The sequence below is a fragment of the Harmonia axyridis genome, chromosome 6 (assembly GCF_914767665.1).
Source record: "Harmonia axyridis chromosome 6, icHarAxyr1.1, whole genome shotgun sequence".
Taxonomy (NCBI): Eukaryota; Metazoa; Arthropoda; class Insecta; order Coleoptera; family Coccinellidae; genus Harmonia; species Harmonia axyridis.
Window position 1 is genome coordinate 8,968,664 of NC_059506.1, and position 13,032 is coordinate 8,981,695.

A 13,032-nucleotide genomic window follows, 5' to 3' on the forward strand; every position below is an offset into this window, starting at 1 on the left:
AAGCTTACGGTATGTATATAAATGAAATGCTTTTATTCAATGGAAACAGCTTAATCGTTCTCATTCTTTTTTTAATTCGTTAATATTACAGGAATAAATGTATACGTGTATGATACGTGAGCTAACCACACCAATACCGTTTCGGAATTCGAACTGATTTCGTGATATGTTTCGGAAATTACCAGATCCTTTCATTTCCATATTTTTCGAATATAGGAATATAGAATAAGGAGATGATTATTCATTTCTTTTTTTATCTAACTTATGGACTAGAACAACAATAATCACTTTGAACTGGGTGAGAATTGGAGAAGATTCAAAATTCAAATAGAAAGTGCCAGTGACCAGAAATGTAGAAATTCATCCTCTAAAAGAACTCTTATTGAGACTAGTTATCAAGTCTTCTATTTCTGAATTCAATTTTCAATGTGTAAACACTATGTAGTGCACATTTATTGGAATATAGGGCTCGGATATTTCAACCTCGATCTCTGTGGAGTAATCATAAAATGAGTCAGCAAGCCGTCAGTTTCCAGAGAAGCGAATAGCAATTTCAAAAACACGTGGATGTTAATTAATGAGGTATCGAATAAAGTGCCGGATGAAATTGAGGTGAAAAATATCTAATTGGAAACTATTCATGATTGAAAACAGATTGCTGACTCATTTAATGATTACTCCATGGAGATAGTGTTTGAATAATCGGTTGCGATAAATTGCAGTAAATATACACAGAACAGTATTTCTCTAAATCTGTGGCAAATCCATTCATTCTGCTATACCTTATAGAAATATAGATTACATGGTTATATTTCATTACTATATGTTGGTACTCGCTCCTACTATTTATTCATATAAATTACCTATCAAATTTGTGATCCAGAAAACAGTTCTACTGCCAACCAATATCAAATCATGTAAAAATCACTGAACGATATTTACGGAAATATTTCATTGATTTCAATTAAAATTCAGTGAATAAGAGAAAATAATTTATAATACACGTACAGAAGGCTCATTCAACTCTATTCATTCAATAACTCGCCACTTCATGGCAAGTTTTGAATTTTGAACTCGTGGAAGAATATCATTGCCTTCTGCACTTCTTTTATAAATAAGCTTCAACCTCGGCAATCACTTCTTCGTTAGAGTCAACCCTTTTTCCCTGAGTACCTTTTAATCGATGTCGATAGAGCAGAGGCTGAATAACAATTATTAAGTTATTGCATCCAAGCAATAAGCATCCCAAGCCCGGAAAAAAGAGGAGGGTTTCAAGTGAGGCCAGCGACCTACTTGAGTAAAAAAATAAAGTGCTCCTAGAACCAATGGCCTAGCCTCGGATATGACTGGATTTAATGGTAACGACCTGGCGAGAACAAGGAAACGCAAACGGAAGCCGATTTTACTCAGAGTGGGATGTTGGAACGTGACATCATTTAATAATAAAGATCAAGAAATTATTCTCGAAATGAAAAGACATAAGCTAGACATTTTTGCACTGTCGGAGACCAAGAAGAAGGGCAAAGGAAGCAGCAAATATGGGGAATACATACTGATATATAGCGGCAAGAATCAGAATGAAAGAGCAGCATCAGGAGTAGGCCTACTCTTACATGAAAAATTTGAAACCCATATCAGCGATGTTAAATACATTGACGACAGACTATTACATGTGACAGTCGGACTACAAATATCACATCCAACACACATTATAAGTGTTTATGCACCCGATACGAGTAAACCTCAAGCAGATATAGACTTATTCTACCACACATTACAAACAACTTTGGACGATATACCTAACGAGGATGAAATATTGATCCTTGGAGATTTCAATGCGAGAATTGGTGATGAAGCTATACCTGGTGTCAAGAATCGATTTAACGAGGAGACAATGAATGAGAGCGGTGATCAAATGGTACAATTGTGCATGCAGAATGAACTAAGGATCAATAACACTGTAACGTTGTCGAGCGAGATTTCTTCAGGTTTTTAATGATATACACATATGACTGATAAGGCAGTTTTATATTTATCGTCTTTACGTCTCTACATTGAATGAATCGTATTAAACACATTTGCAGAGCATCATATCGATGCATTGTTGCCAGATTTGATATAATTCTTAATATCTAACTATTTACAATGTTGACTATGTTACATCTTTCCCCTTAAGCTAAAGTCATATCTTAATTATTTTTTTTTTTTTTAATTTTTTTTTTTTATTTTTTTTATACAATATAATTATCTCATTCTATTCAACTAATCTATAACTAACATTATACCTAACTATCTAATTCTAGTCTACCTAAGCTTACTTAATTCATCTATTATGTGAGTACATATTAATAAAGAAATACTACTCTTTATAGTTGATTTTTTTTCTCTCTCTCAAGTTATAATCATGCTTATTCTTACACATATTCAGACTGAATCTAGCTCTATTAATATCTACAAGATTTTCAGGATCTTTGATTATCCATGTACCTTCATTTGTTTTATCATTATGAAATTTGAAATAACTATTATTAAGCAAAATGATATGTTGTCTAGTTCTTCTGAAAATTCTATTCTCAATATCTATGACATGATAAGATCGTGGTTCCTCACATAAATTAACAATCTTTCCTTCTTTCCAAACATTTTTATATTTAAACAACACCCTATCACCTATTTTTCCTTCTTTCCAAACATTTTTATATTTAAACAACACCCTATCACCTATTTTTCCTTCTTTCCAAACATTTTTATATTTAAACAACACCCTATCACCTATTTTTCCTTCTGCCAAGTTTTTCACATGTCTATTATAATAATTTTTCTGTTTCAACCTTCTATTTTCAAATTTCTCACGAATAAATTTCTTATTTATCGCTATAGGATGAAGCAAGTGATCCATGACAGGTATGTCATCTTTCAGACGACGACTGAGTAATAATTGAGCAGGTGATAGACCAAAATCATGTCTATCTATTAAATTGCATTTCATACTAGTTTCTAACCCTAAAATTGGTTTACCCTGCTCTTCTACAATTAAAAATTTCAAATTGTATACCTCATTCCTTATATTACAGTTAATATGTATAGATCCTCTTACATCCAGCTTGCTTCCACCGTAAGCAACCAAATTCACTTTCTGATTTTTGTTTATTTGTAGCCCTGAACCACTTTTCTTGCTCTTTATCAGACTTTGAAAAACATTGGCAGGCAGAATATTACATTGAGCTCCAGTGTCGACCTTAAAACACACAATTTTATCATTAATCTTAACATTTTCAGTTATTTCATTTATAATATTTAATTCAGAAATATTTTCAACTATGTCATTTTCTGTCTCTACTATATTTACAGTTTCAAGCGAAAAATTATCACTAGAATCGGAATCTATGAATTCTTCATTTATTTCATTAACCTCTCTTTTCTTGGATTTAAGGAACATCTTTTTTATACAACAAGTTTCAAAGTGATTCATTTTCTTGCAAAATCTACATATTTTACCATATGCTGGACATTTATTTTTTTCATGATTCAAATTGCATTTTTTACAAATTAAATGGACCTGATTCTTTTTATTAAAATTTGAGTTACTTATCTTATTCCGATCAAAGTTTCCTCGATTTTTCCGTGAATCTTCCTGGATTGCATCCATTGCCATTTCCATTCCTTTATTGCCCATTTCCGTTGTCTGCTTGCGACTTGTCTCGAAAATTTGGCAAATTTCTTCTGCTTTTGCCATGGTCAAATCTTCAATTTGTAGTAATTTTTCCCGAAGGTGGTTGTCACAAATCCCCATTATCAGCTTGTCTCTCACCATTTCCATGTCCTTTTCATATTCGCACGTTGCTACCTTGGTTTTCAATTCTAATATATATTGCGTCAACGATTGTCCCTCTTTTTGATTCCAGCTTAAGAATTTGTATCTCTCGTAAATCAAATTCTTTTTAGGTTCACAATATTTCTTGAATTTGTCTATAACATCTGCTAATTTCGCTGAACTTCTTAGCTTGAATGTATTATAGATTTCAATACCCTCGTCGCCAATTAAATGCAAAAGTATCGCAACTTTTATACTTTCATCCTCTTCTTTGTCTTTTCCTGATGCTTTCATGTACAGGTTAAATTTTTGTATCCACGTGGACCAATTCTTTGAAATGTTTCCAGAAAACTCCATTGTAGTTGGAGTTCTCAAACCCTCCATTTTGAAAATTAATAATTTCTTGAATACGTTTTATGAATTTATCGTGTTTTACACCTGACACCATGTAACGTTGTCGAGCGAGATTTCTTCAGGTTTTTAATGATATACACATATGACTGATAAGGCAGTTTTATATTTATCGTCTTTACGTCTCTACATTGAATGAATCGTATTAAACACATTTGCAGAGCATCATATCGATGCATTGTTGCCAGATTTGATATAATTCTTAATATCTAACTATTTACAATGTTGACTATGTTACAAACACCTTTTACCCACATAAACCACAACATAAGTACACCTTCGAAAATACACGAGGGCATAGGTCAATAATAGACTACGTGGTCTCAAATAAAAATATCCATCCGACAAGAATACAGGACGTACGATCACTAGCTTCTGCCAATGCTGGAACGAACCACCATCTTGTATTGGCAAAAATACGAACAGATGTGCAACCACCTCATAGGAAACCCACCGAGACAAGAAGTATATTCAATATAGAATCCCTTTCCGACGACTCAACTAAACAGCTGTATCGGCAAAGGCTCCGAAGAAAAATAGTTGCGAACAACATCCAAGACTTTGACGACGTCGAAACGGCGTGGGCAAAATTGAGAACTAATATACTTGAAGCAGCAGAGGAGGCATTTGGAAAAAGAAATATAAAGAAAGGGGGAAAACCAAATACGAAACCCTGGTTTAAACAAGAAGTTAAGATGCTGGCCGAAGAGAAGAGAAAATCGTACTTACAATATAGATCTAATACGGTGACATATGATGAGTATAAATCTGTGAGGAATAGGGTCAACGAAAATATCCGGAAAATCAAAAGGGATCATTGGTTAAAGTTTTCGAATGATATGGAGCATGATCTTTACGGGGGACAAAGGAGAATATGGAGTCTACTCAGGAATAGAAAAAAGCCAATAAATGAGTACATACAGAACACAAAAATTACTCTGAAAGAATGGGAGAGTTATTTCAAAAACTTTAACGATTCAACAACACCGAGCACATCACCGCAGAACTTACACCAGGATGATGAGGGACAAACCCAGAGGTGGACCATTTCGTTGGAGAAAATACACCAAATGGTCGCTAAACTGAAAAACAGAAAAGCTCAAGACATTGATGAAATATCGAACGAGATGATTAAGTATGGAGGGAACACGTTACACGAAGAATTGCAGACTTTTTTCAATAAAATACTGAACACCAATAGTATACCATCAGAATGGAAAGAGAGCATTTTGATACCGGTCTTCAAAAGGGGAGAAAAAAGTGATCCACAAAATTATCGAGGTATCAGCTTGATGAGTGCAGTGCAAAAACTCTTCACTAAAATTCTAGCTCAAGAGGTGATGTCGTCTGGTATTTCTGAGGAACAGCAGGGGTTCAGAGCAAACAGGTCTGCTATAGATGCTATATTTGTGATTCGCCAAATTACGGAAAAGGCTATAGAGTTCAATAAGACAGCCTTTATGTGCTTCATTGATCTCACCCAGGCATTTGATAGGGTAAGATTACGAGATGTAAAAAGATTACTGAAGAAAAGAAAGATTCATCCCAACAAATAGAAGTCATCGAGAACCTGAACACCGATAATCATACATATGTGAGAATTGAAAATGAATTGAGCAATAGAATTCCTGTGACAGCCGGTATCAGACAGGGAGACAGCCTCAGCCCAATCTTGTTCAGCATCATAATGGATGAGATAATAAACGAAGTGAAAAAGGCTGGAAGGGGATACCGAATGGGAAACAAAGAAATAAAAATCGTATGTTATGCCGATGACGCAGTGATCATATCAGAAGATGAAGATAACTTACAAAGGCTCCTGTATAAGTTCCAACAAATAGCCGAAGCTTTCAACATGCAGATATCTGTGGAGAAAACAAAATCTTTTACAGTATCTAAAGAACCAAGAAGATGTAAACTCGCGATATACGATCATAGTGTAGAACAAGTGATGTCGTTCAAATATCTAGGCGCGAATATTACAAGTAATAGGAATTTGAAGAACGAAGTGAAAGCTCAAACAACGAAGGCATCATTAATATCGGGGTACTTGCGAGATGTATTCTGGCGGAATAAATATATGAGCACAAGGAGCAAAGTCAGAATATACAAGACCTGTGTGAGACCGGTGATGAGCAACGCGATAGAGATCAGAGAAGAGAACACCGTAACTAAGCGTCTTCTAAGAACAACTGAGATGCGAGCGCTGAGATCTATAGCGGGATACACATTACTTGACCGCAAAAGAAACGAAGAAATTCGAGATATATGTGACATCCAGGATGTGGTGAGATGGGCAAGAAAACGGCGAAGAGCATGGAGAGACCATGTGGACAGAATGTCGGATGACCGCTTGGCAAAAATCGCAAAGGAGGAAAAACCAAATACATCCCGACCACCAGGACGACCACCTACAAGGTGGTATGAAAGCTGGTCTTCGTCATCCCAGCAGCAGCTAGAAAACCATTGATGAAAACACAGGATTAGTCCTAACTTACGATGAAGAAGAAGAAGAAGAAGAGAAGTTATTGCATTGCCAACACAGAATTTTGTTGCATAAACAAACCGTGTTCTATCAGACACGAAACTTGTTTCTGTCTATTTTGCAGACAACAAATATATCATCACTTAACTTTCAACATCTCGATCCAGGCTCAACTCTTGATTTCGAATTTTTTCCACGCATCTTTTGAAGCTTGGTACTAACGAGAAGAAAGCTGGTAGGGTATTGACAGTGCCACCTGTGCGCCCGACCCGAAAATATTTTAATGACCTACTAAATTTAGCGGAAAAATCATTAACATAATATTAGGGAGGTAATACAAAATTGCAACTTTTGAGAATTTCTCCGCATCTCTTGTTATCGAATCGCCAAAAATATTTTCAAATGCAAAGTCTTTAACGACAGTCGGGTGATGCTTGCTGATCGATTTTCGTCCACAATCAGGTTAATTTGTAATAGTCCTAATAAATTTTGTCTGTTCTAATTCTGCATATTCGTTAAAAATTTTCATCCGCTTCTGTTACACTGGCGGCAGTAAAATTATTTTCCTTAAACATACCTTGGGGCAATTTTCGCTCGAAATCAACAAAGTCATTAGGAACAGTTGTGAATTACGTAACATTAATTACAAACCGCAATGTTGCAAGTTCAAGTTTGGATTATGTATGGAACGGTAATTTTCATCAGATGTATTATGAAGGTATGTGTGTATGAACTTTGAATAGAACCCTTTCAACTAACATTTTGTTTGAGAGGAGGGCAGTAGATGAGTGTGTCAGAAGTTCAACCAAATCCCTCGATATTCTTCTCTTTCAGCAGAAGGACATTCTGCTTAATTGACTGAATAGCTCAAAGCTATAGAAATATCTACAGGGTGCTTCACGAATAAATGAACAGGCTTTCATTGAAAATGCAGGACATTCTGGGTAGTGTGGAACAGTGTTCGAAATTTGTTCTAAGTGTATTTCAGAGAGGGCTGCTAATTTGTATTTTATCGGATAGTTTCAGGAAATGGGTGTAGGACAAAGTCGAATATTCATTTTTAGTGATTTGTAAAGCACGTCAAGACTGAGATCATAATATTCTTTATGTCACTTGTTGGAAAACATATATATCCAATTTTCTAAGATCGTATAAGATTTGTTGTTTTTCAATGGGACAACGTCCTCTATTTTTCAACGCAGTTTTTCAGCCACATATTTGTCGAAAAGTGTTACTGGTTTTTTAAAAATTTTTTGACTTCATTCTTTTGATGGGTTACCTGACATATATTTTTCTTTAATTTATTTCGAGATATAATTAATTTTGTGTCTATTGTATTATCGTAGTCATGTCATATACAGGGTATCGCTTTCAAAAAACACCAATTAATTTCTATGATTTGTTATAAGTGTGATATTTTGGCGAGGCGTTCTCAAGCCAGTTTTGAAAGTGCGCTTTCTCTCTAAAGATTATGGTTTTTCATCCTGAGATCTCTGATGGAATAATCAGTGTGGCATACAGTGATCTTTACAAAAACACTTCCATCTCCATAGTGGAGTATGGTGACTTTGAGTCTTGTGCAGTTTGGTTATCCCCAGCAGTGCCGATTCATAGAGTGGCGCGAAGCCTATAACGCCATCTCTCGGGCATCCACAAAGTCACTACACTATAAACTATAGAAATTACTTGAAAAAACGTAATAGAATTTTTTTGTTTTTTATAGAACAAAATTCTATACTGCGAAAGATATATAAAATAGCTTTTATCTCTGGAACAAATTTATTTAGGTCATATTTCGAAAACTGATTCAGACAGACACAGAATGTCCTGCATCTGCACTGTGCAGTTATTCGTGAAACAGCCTGTATTGATATTTCATGGGATTAAAAGTTGAGGTTTTTCAACTGACCAAATGAGAGAAATTCTCCAGTTTTCGAATCCCATAAGAATGATTTGTTCATTCCTTGGAAAAATCTTGAAGAACCTTATTTATTCAAATTTCAAAGTTTAACTTCTACCAATGAAAATTCAGGTCACCGTGCTACACAAAGACTTCACCCCTTTTTGTCTGATGGAATTTTATGATATTATCGAGTGTTCTAACGCTCATATCAAATACGCACATGACGGGCAGTCCATTATATTTCTCCCACCCGAATACGTGATATATTATGGTTTTTTGCAATGGTCATTATATAAATATTTATAGCATGTTCACGCTCAGGTATATGGTATGGTTTAGAAAGCATCAATGTGACAAATTCACAGAAGAGTTTACGAAAAGATTTATGAAGTAGCGGTTACCACTCTGATTTATAGAATCTCAATTGGCGTCAAACAAACGTTTCGACATCGATTTTGTCATCTTTAGTAACAAAAAGTTGTTGAGGTAAATCAGTGACAAAATAAAATTGAAAGCTTAAAGTGAAGAGAGAGAGGAAAGATATATATCATGGTATATGCGTCCACTAATTCAGATGATTCAATATTGCAAATGGAATTCAATGTTTCTTCTAACATCTTTACTTAGTCCAACTATGTCCGAAAAATACACCGAAAAATTTTTCACCCAAATGCTTCATTTCAAAAAACATCTTTCTCTTCTACATGAAGAACCAAAAACAAGAGGTTTTTAAGGATAATGACTCAAAATTAATCGAGATATCTTTTTTTTTAACATATGTGAAATATTAACCAGTGATATATCTTGAACATATTCGTTAAAAAACTCCTACAAATTATCATGACAAAAGAGGCAAAACTCTGATTATATGAATATTCTCAAAAAGACTTCTTGTTATTCTTAACTTCTACTAATCATTCACCAAACTAAACAAATTCAAGAATGATTGTTGAAAAGCCTCTCTTTCTTCAACGTGTCACAGTTTGATGCAATTTTTGGACTGGTGGTGTGATTCGACCTTATTTACTCGAATATTTTCCTCCTGTCAAAAATTCTATGTATCTGGAGAACAATTATCCAAAATTACAGCGATAATTGCATTGTAGGAAGCGAAACTGCACTGCGATAATTGTTCTGTTCATAGATGCATAGTTTCTATGCATCTTACACAGTTCGAATCTATGGCAATTCCATTCTACATCAGTTTGACAAGTGATGAAACAGTTTATTCGGGAAATATTCCCCCGAATTACACTCGTGCATCAAAATGACCGGATAATTTCGCATTCCAGCGTGTTTTCCCTGAAAAACTGCATTCGGTCATTTTCATTTTTGGAGAAAGAGCCCTCCACCTTCGGTGTCGGGCTCTTTCTCCAAAAATGAAAATGAACTCATGCAGTTTTTATGACAACACGCTGTCATGCAAAATTATCGGTAATTTTGATGCACTTGTGCAATTACTTACGAAAATGAACTCTTATGGTGAATGGATTGCGCTACCGAGCTATGATTATTGATTTTTTATGGCCGGAATTGGATGATATTGATGTCGACGATATTTGTTCCCAACAAAACGGAGCTACGACGCTACGTTCAACAAAAGCAACGAATCATTTGCAATTTGATAAGAAAAGTTTACTGGTCGTATTATTTTTTGAAATGGTGGTCACTATTGTCCACCGAAATCTTGTGATTTCACATCTTCGGACTTTTGTTTTGGGTCCCCGTAAAAAAAAATATGATCTATGCCAATGGTCTACAGTCGATTCAAGGCCTCAGTTCTTGAAGTTATCGAGGACATACAGTCGTAAATGTGCGAATTGGTCATGGAAAATTTCATTGAAATGATATTGTGTTACGACCGTAGCCTTGGCGGCTTTTGGTGATGGAAAATGTGAGCAATGATACAGGGTGTTTCATTGGGAAACGGAAATACTTCACAGGTGCATAGGTGGCACCAAGGCGGTTTTGGAGATACCCCATTTATTGAGTATTACTGGAGTTTTATGAATTTGGTCCGTTTCTTTCTGAGGCCATATCAAACGAACCACCCGGTATATTTTCTTCATATTTGACAAATATATTCCTAATCGAGAGCCCAAACGTATCATGTACTAACCGCCTTGAAAATCCAGGTCCGGGTTTACAAAAAATTATGAATCGTTTGAATCCTCGAAACAACACCTTGTACATCGGAATTTTGAAAATCTGTGACTTTTAACAATGAATTATCAAAAATATTGAATCCATAATTATTTCAACATTCCTTTGTAAGTCATTTCACATTGGTTTTCCTTTTAATAGTTGTATATCATTTCAGTTTCTATTTTTGAGTTACTCTCTCATCGTTTCTAATGAGTGCACAAATTTTCAACATAAAAGTGAAGTTTTCAAGAATTTGGTTTGCTGGAAGTGGTTTAAAGTTACTTTCAGTGATAAATCAAGAGATTAGTTATCGAGAGCAATCAGAAAAATAGAAGGTGCTAGCCAGAAAATAAAAAACAATCCAAATGTAATTTGGAAAGCAGTTCGAGATATTCTGACACGAGCAAGAAAATATTCAGATCAAAATGGAGGACATTTCGATCCGTTTTTGTAGTTAATTTTCCAATTATTTTGTTGAATTGTTTTTCTGTTCATAATTGAATCAAAATATAAGAGATCAACCTAATGCAACTCAATTCTCAATAAATAAAAACTGAAATAGTATACAGCTATGAAAAGGAAAACCAATGTAAAAATGAGTTACAAAGTAATGTTAAAATAATTTTGGATTCAATATTTTTGATAATTCATTGTTAAAAGTCGCTTCAAACCACTTTCAGGTATCCAAGTTCTTAAAAACTTCACTTTTACGTTGAAAATTTGTGCAGTTAAACTGTCTGCGCGAAAATTTGAAGTACACGTCTCAGTTTAGTTTTTAGTGGTGTTTCCGAACTAAAACAGATTTTCAAAATTCCGATGTACACGGTGTTTTTTTGAGAATTCAAACTATTCATAATTTTTTGTTAACCCGGACCTGGATTGCAAGGCGGTTATTACATGATACGTTTGGACCCTCAATTAGGAACATATTTGCCACATATGAAGAAAATATACCAGGAGGTTCGTTTGATATGGCCTCAGAAAGAAAAGGGCCAAAGAAAGAAAGGCCCTCCACCTTCGGTGTCGGGCTCTTTCTCCAAAAATGAAAATGAACTCATGCAGTTTTTATGACAACACGCTGTCATGCAAAATTATCGGTAATTTTGATGCACTTGTGCAATTACTTACGAAAATGAACTCTTATGGTGAATGGATTGCGCTACCGAGCTATGATTATTGATTTTTTATGGCCGGAATTGGATGATATTGATGTCGACGATATTTGTTCCCAACAAAACGGAGCTACGACGCTACGTTCAACAAAAGCAACGAATCATTTGCAATTTGATAAGAAAAGTTTACTGGTCGTATTATTTTTTGAAATGGTGGTCACTATTGTCCACCGAAATCTTGTGATTTCACATCTTCAGACTTTTGTTTTGGGTCCCCGTAAAAAAAAATATGATCTATGCCAATGGTCTACAGTCGATTCAAGGCCTCAGTTCTTGAAGTTATCGAGGACATACAGTCGTAAATGTGCGAATTGGTCATGGAAAATTTCATTGAAATGATATTGTGTTACGACCGTAGCCTTGGCGGCTTTTGGTGATGGAAAATGTGAGCAATGATACAGGGTGTTTCATTGGGAAACGGAAATACTTCACAGGTGCATAGGTGGCACCAAGGCGGTTTTGGAGATACCCCATTTATTGAGTATTACTGGAGTTTTATGAATTTGGTCCGTTTCTTTCTGAGGCCATATCAAACGAACCACCCGGTATATTTTCTTCATATTTGACAAATATATTCCTAATCGAGAGCCCAAACGTATCATGTACTAACCGCCTTGAAAATCCAGGTCCGGGTTTACAAAAAATTATGAATCGTTTGAATCCTCGAAACAACACCTTGTACATCGGAATTTTGAAAATCTGTGACTTTTAACAATGAATTATCAAAAATATTGAATCCATAATTATTTCAACATTCCTTTGTAAGTCATTTCACATTGGTTTTCCTTTTAATAGTTGTATATCATTTCAGTTTCTATTTTTGAGTTACTCTCTCATCGTTTCTAATGAGTGCACAAATTTTCAACATAAAAGTGAAGTTTTCAAGAATTTGGTTTGCTGGAAGTGGTTTAAAGTTACTTTCAGTGATAAATCAAGAGATTAGTTATCGAGAGCAATCAGAAAAATAGAAGGTGCTAGCCAGAAAATAAAAAACAATCCAAATGTAATTTGGAAAGCAGTTCGAGATATTCTGACACGAGCAAGAAAATATTCAGATCAAAATGGAGGACATTTCGATCCGTTTTTGTAGTTAATTTTCCAA

At 34.9% G+C, this 13,032-nt stretch overlaps 2 protein-coding genes across 5 annotated transcripts in view; one reads left to right on the forward strand and one right to left on the reverse strand.

Moving 5' to 3' along the window:
- The window catches only part of LOC123682785 (potassium voltage-gated channel protein Shaw-like), a 403,607-nt gene that overhangs the window by 383,650 nt on the left and 6,925 nt on the right, over positions 1-13,032 (forward strand). The window lies entirely within an intron of this gene.
- On the reverse strand, positions 2,010-4,444 carry LOC123682786. Its single transcript, XM_045621571.1, has 2 exons — positions 2,773-4,444; positions 2,010-2,721 (listed from the first exon to the last, which is right to left on the reverse strand). The coding sequence occupies exons 1-2, from the start codon at positions 4,196-4,198 to the stop codon at positions 2,360-2,362; spliced, it is 1,788 nt and encodes a 595-aa protein (XP_045477527.1). The 5' UTR covers positions 4,199-4,444; the 3' UTR covers positions 2,010-2,359.

What these genes read in the sequence shown, in the direction of transcription:
- LOC123682786 (XM_045621571.1), bottom strand. Translation starts at nt 4,198, where the DNA reads ATGGAGGGTTTGAGAACTCCAACTACAATGGAGTTTTCTGGAAACATT. An exon ending in CTTGGCAGAAGGAAAAATAG is followed by an intron (nt 2,722 to 2,772) that starts GTGATAGGGTGT and finishes AAGGAAAAATAG; the next exon opens with GTGATAGGGTGTTGTTTAAA.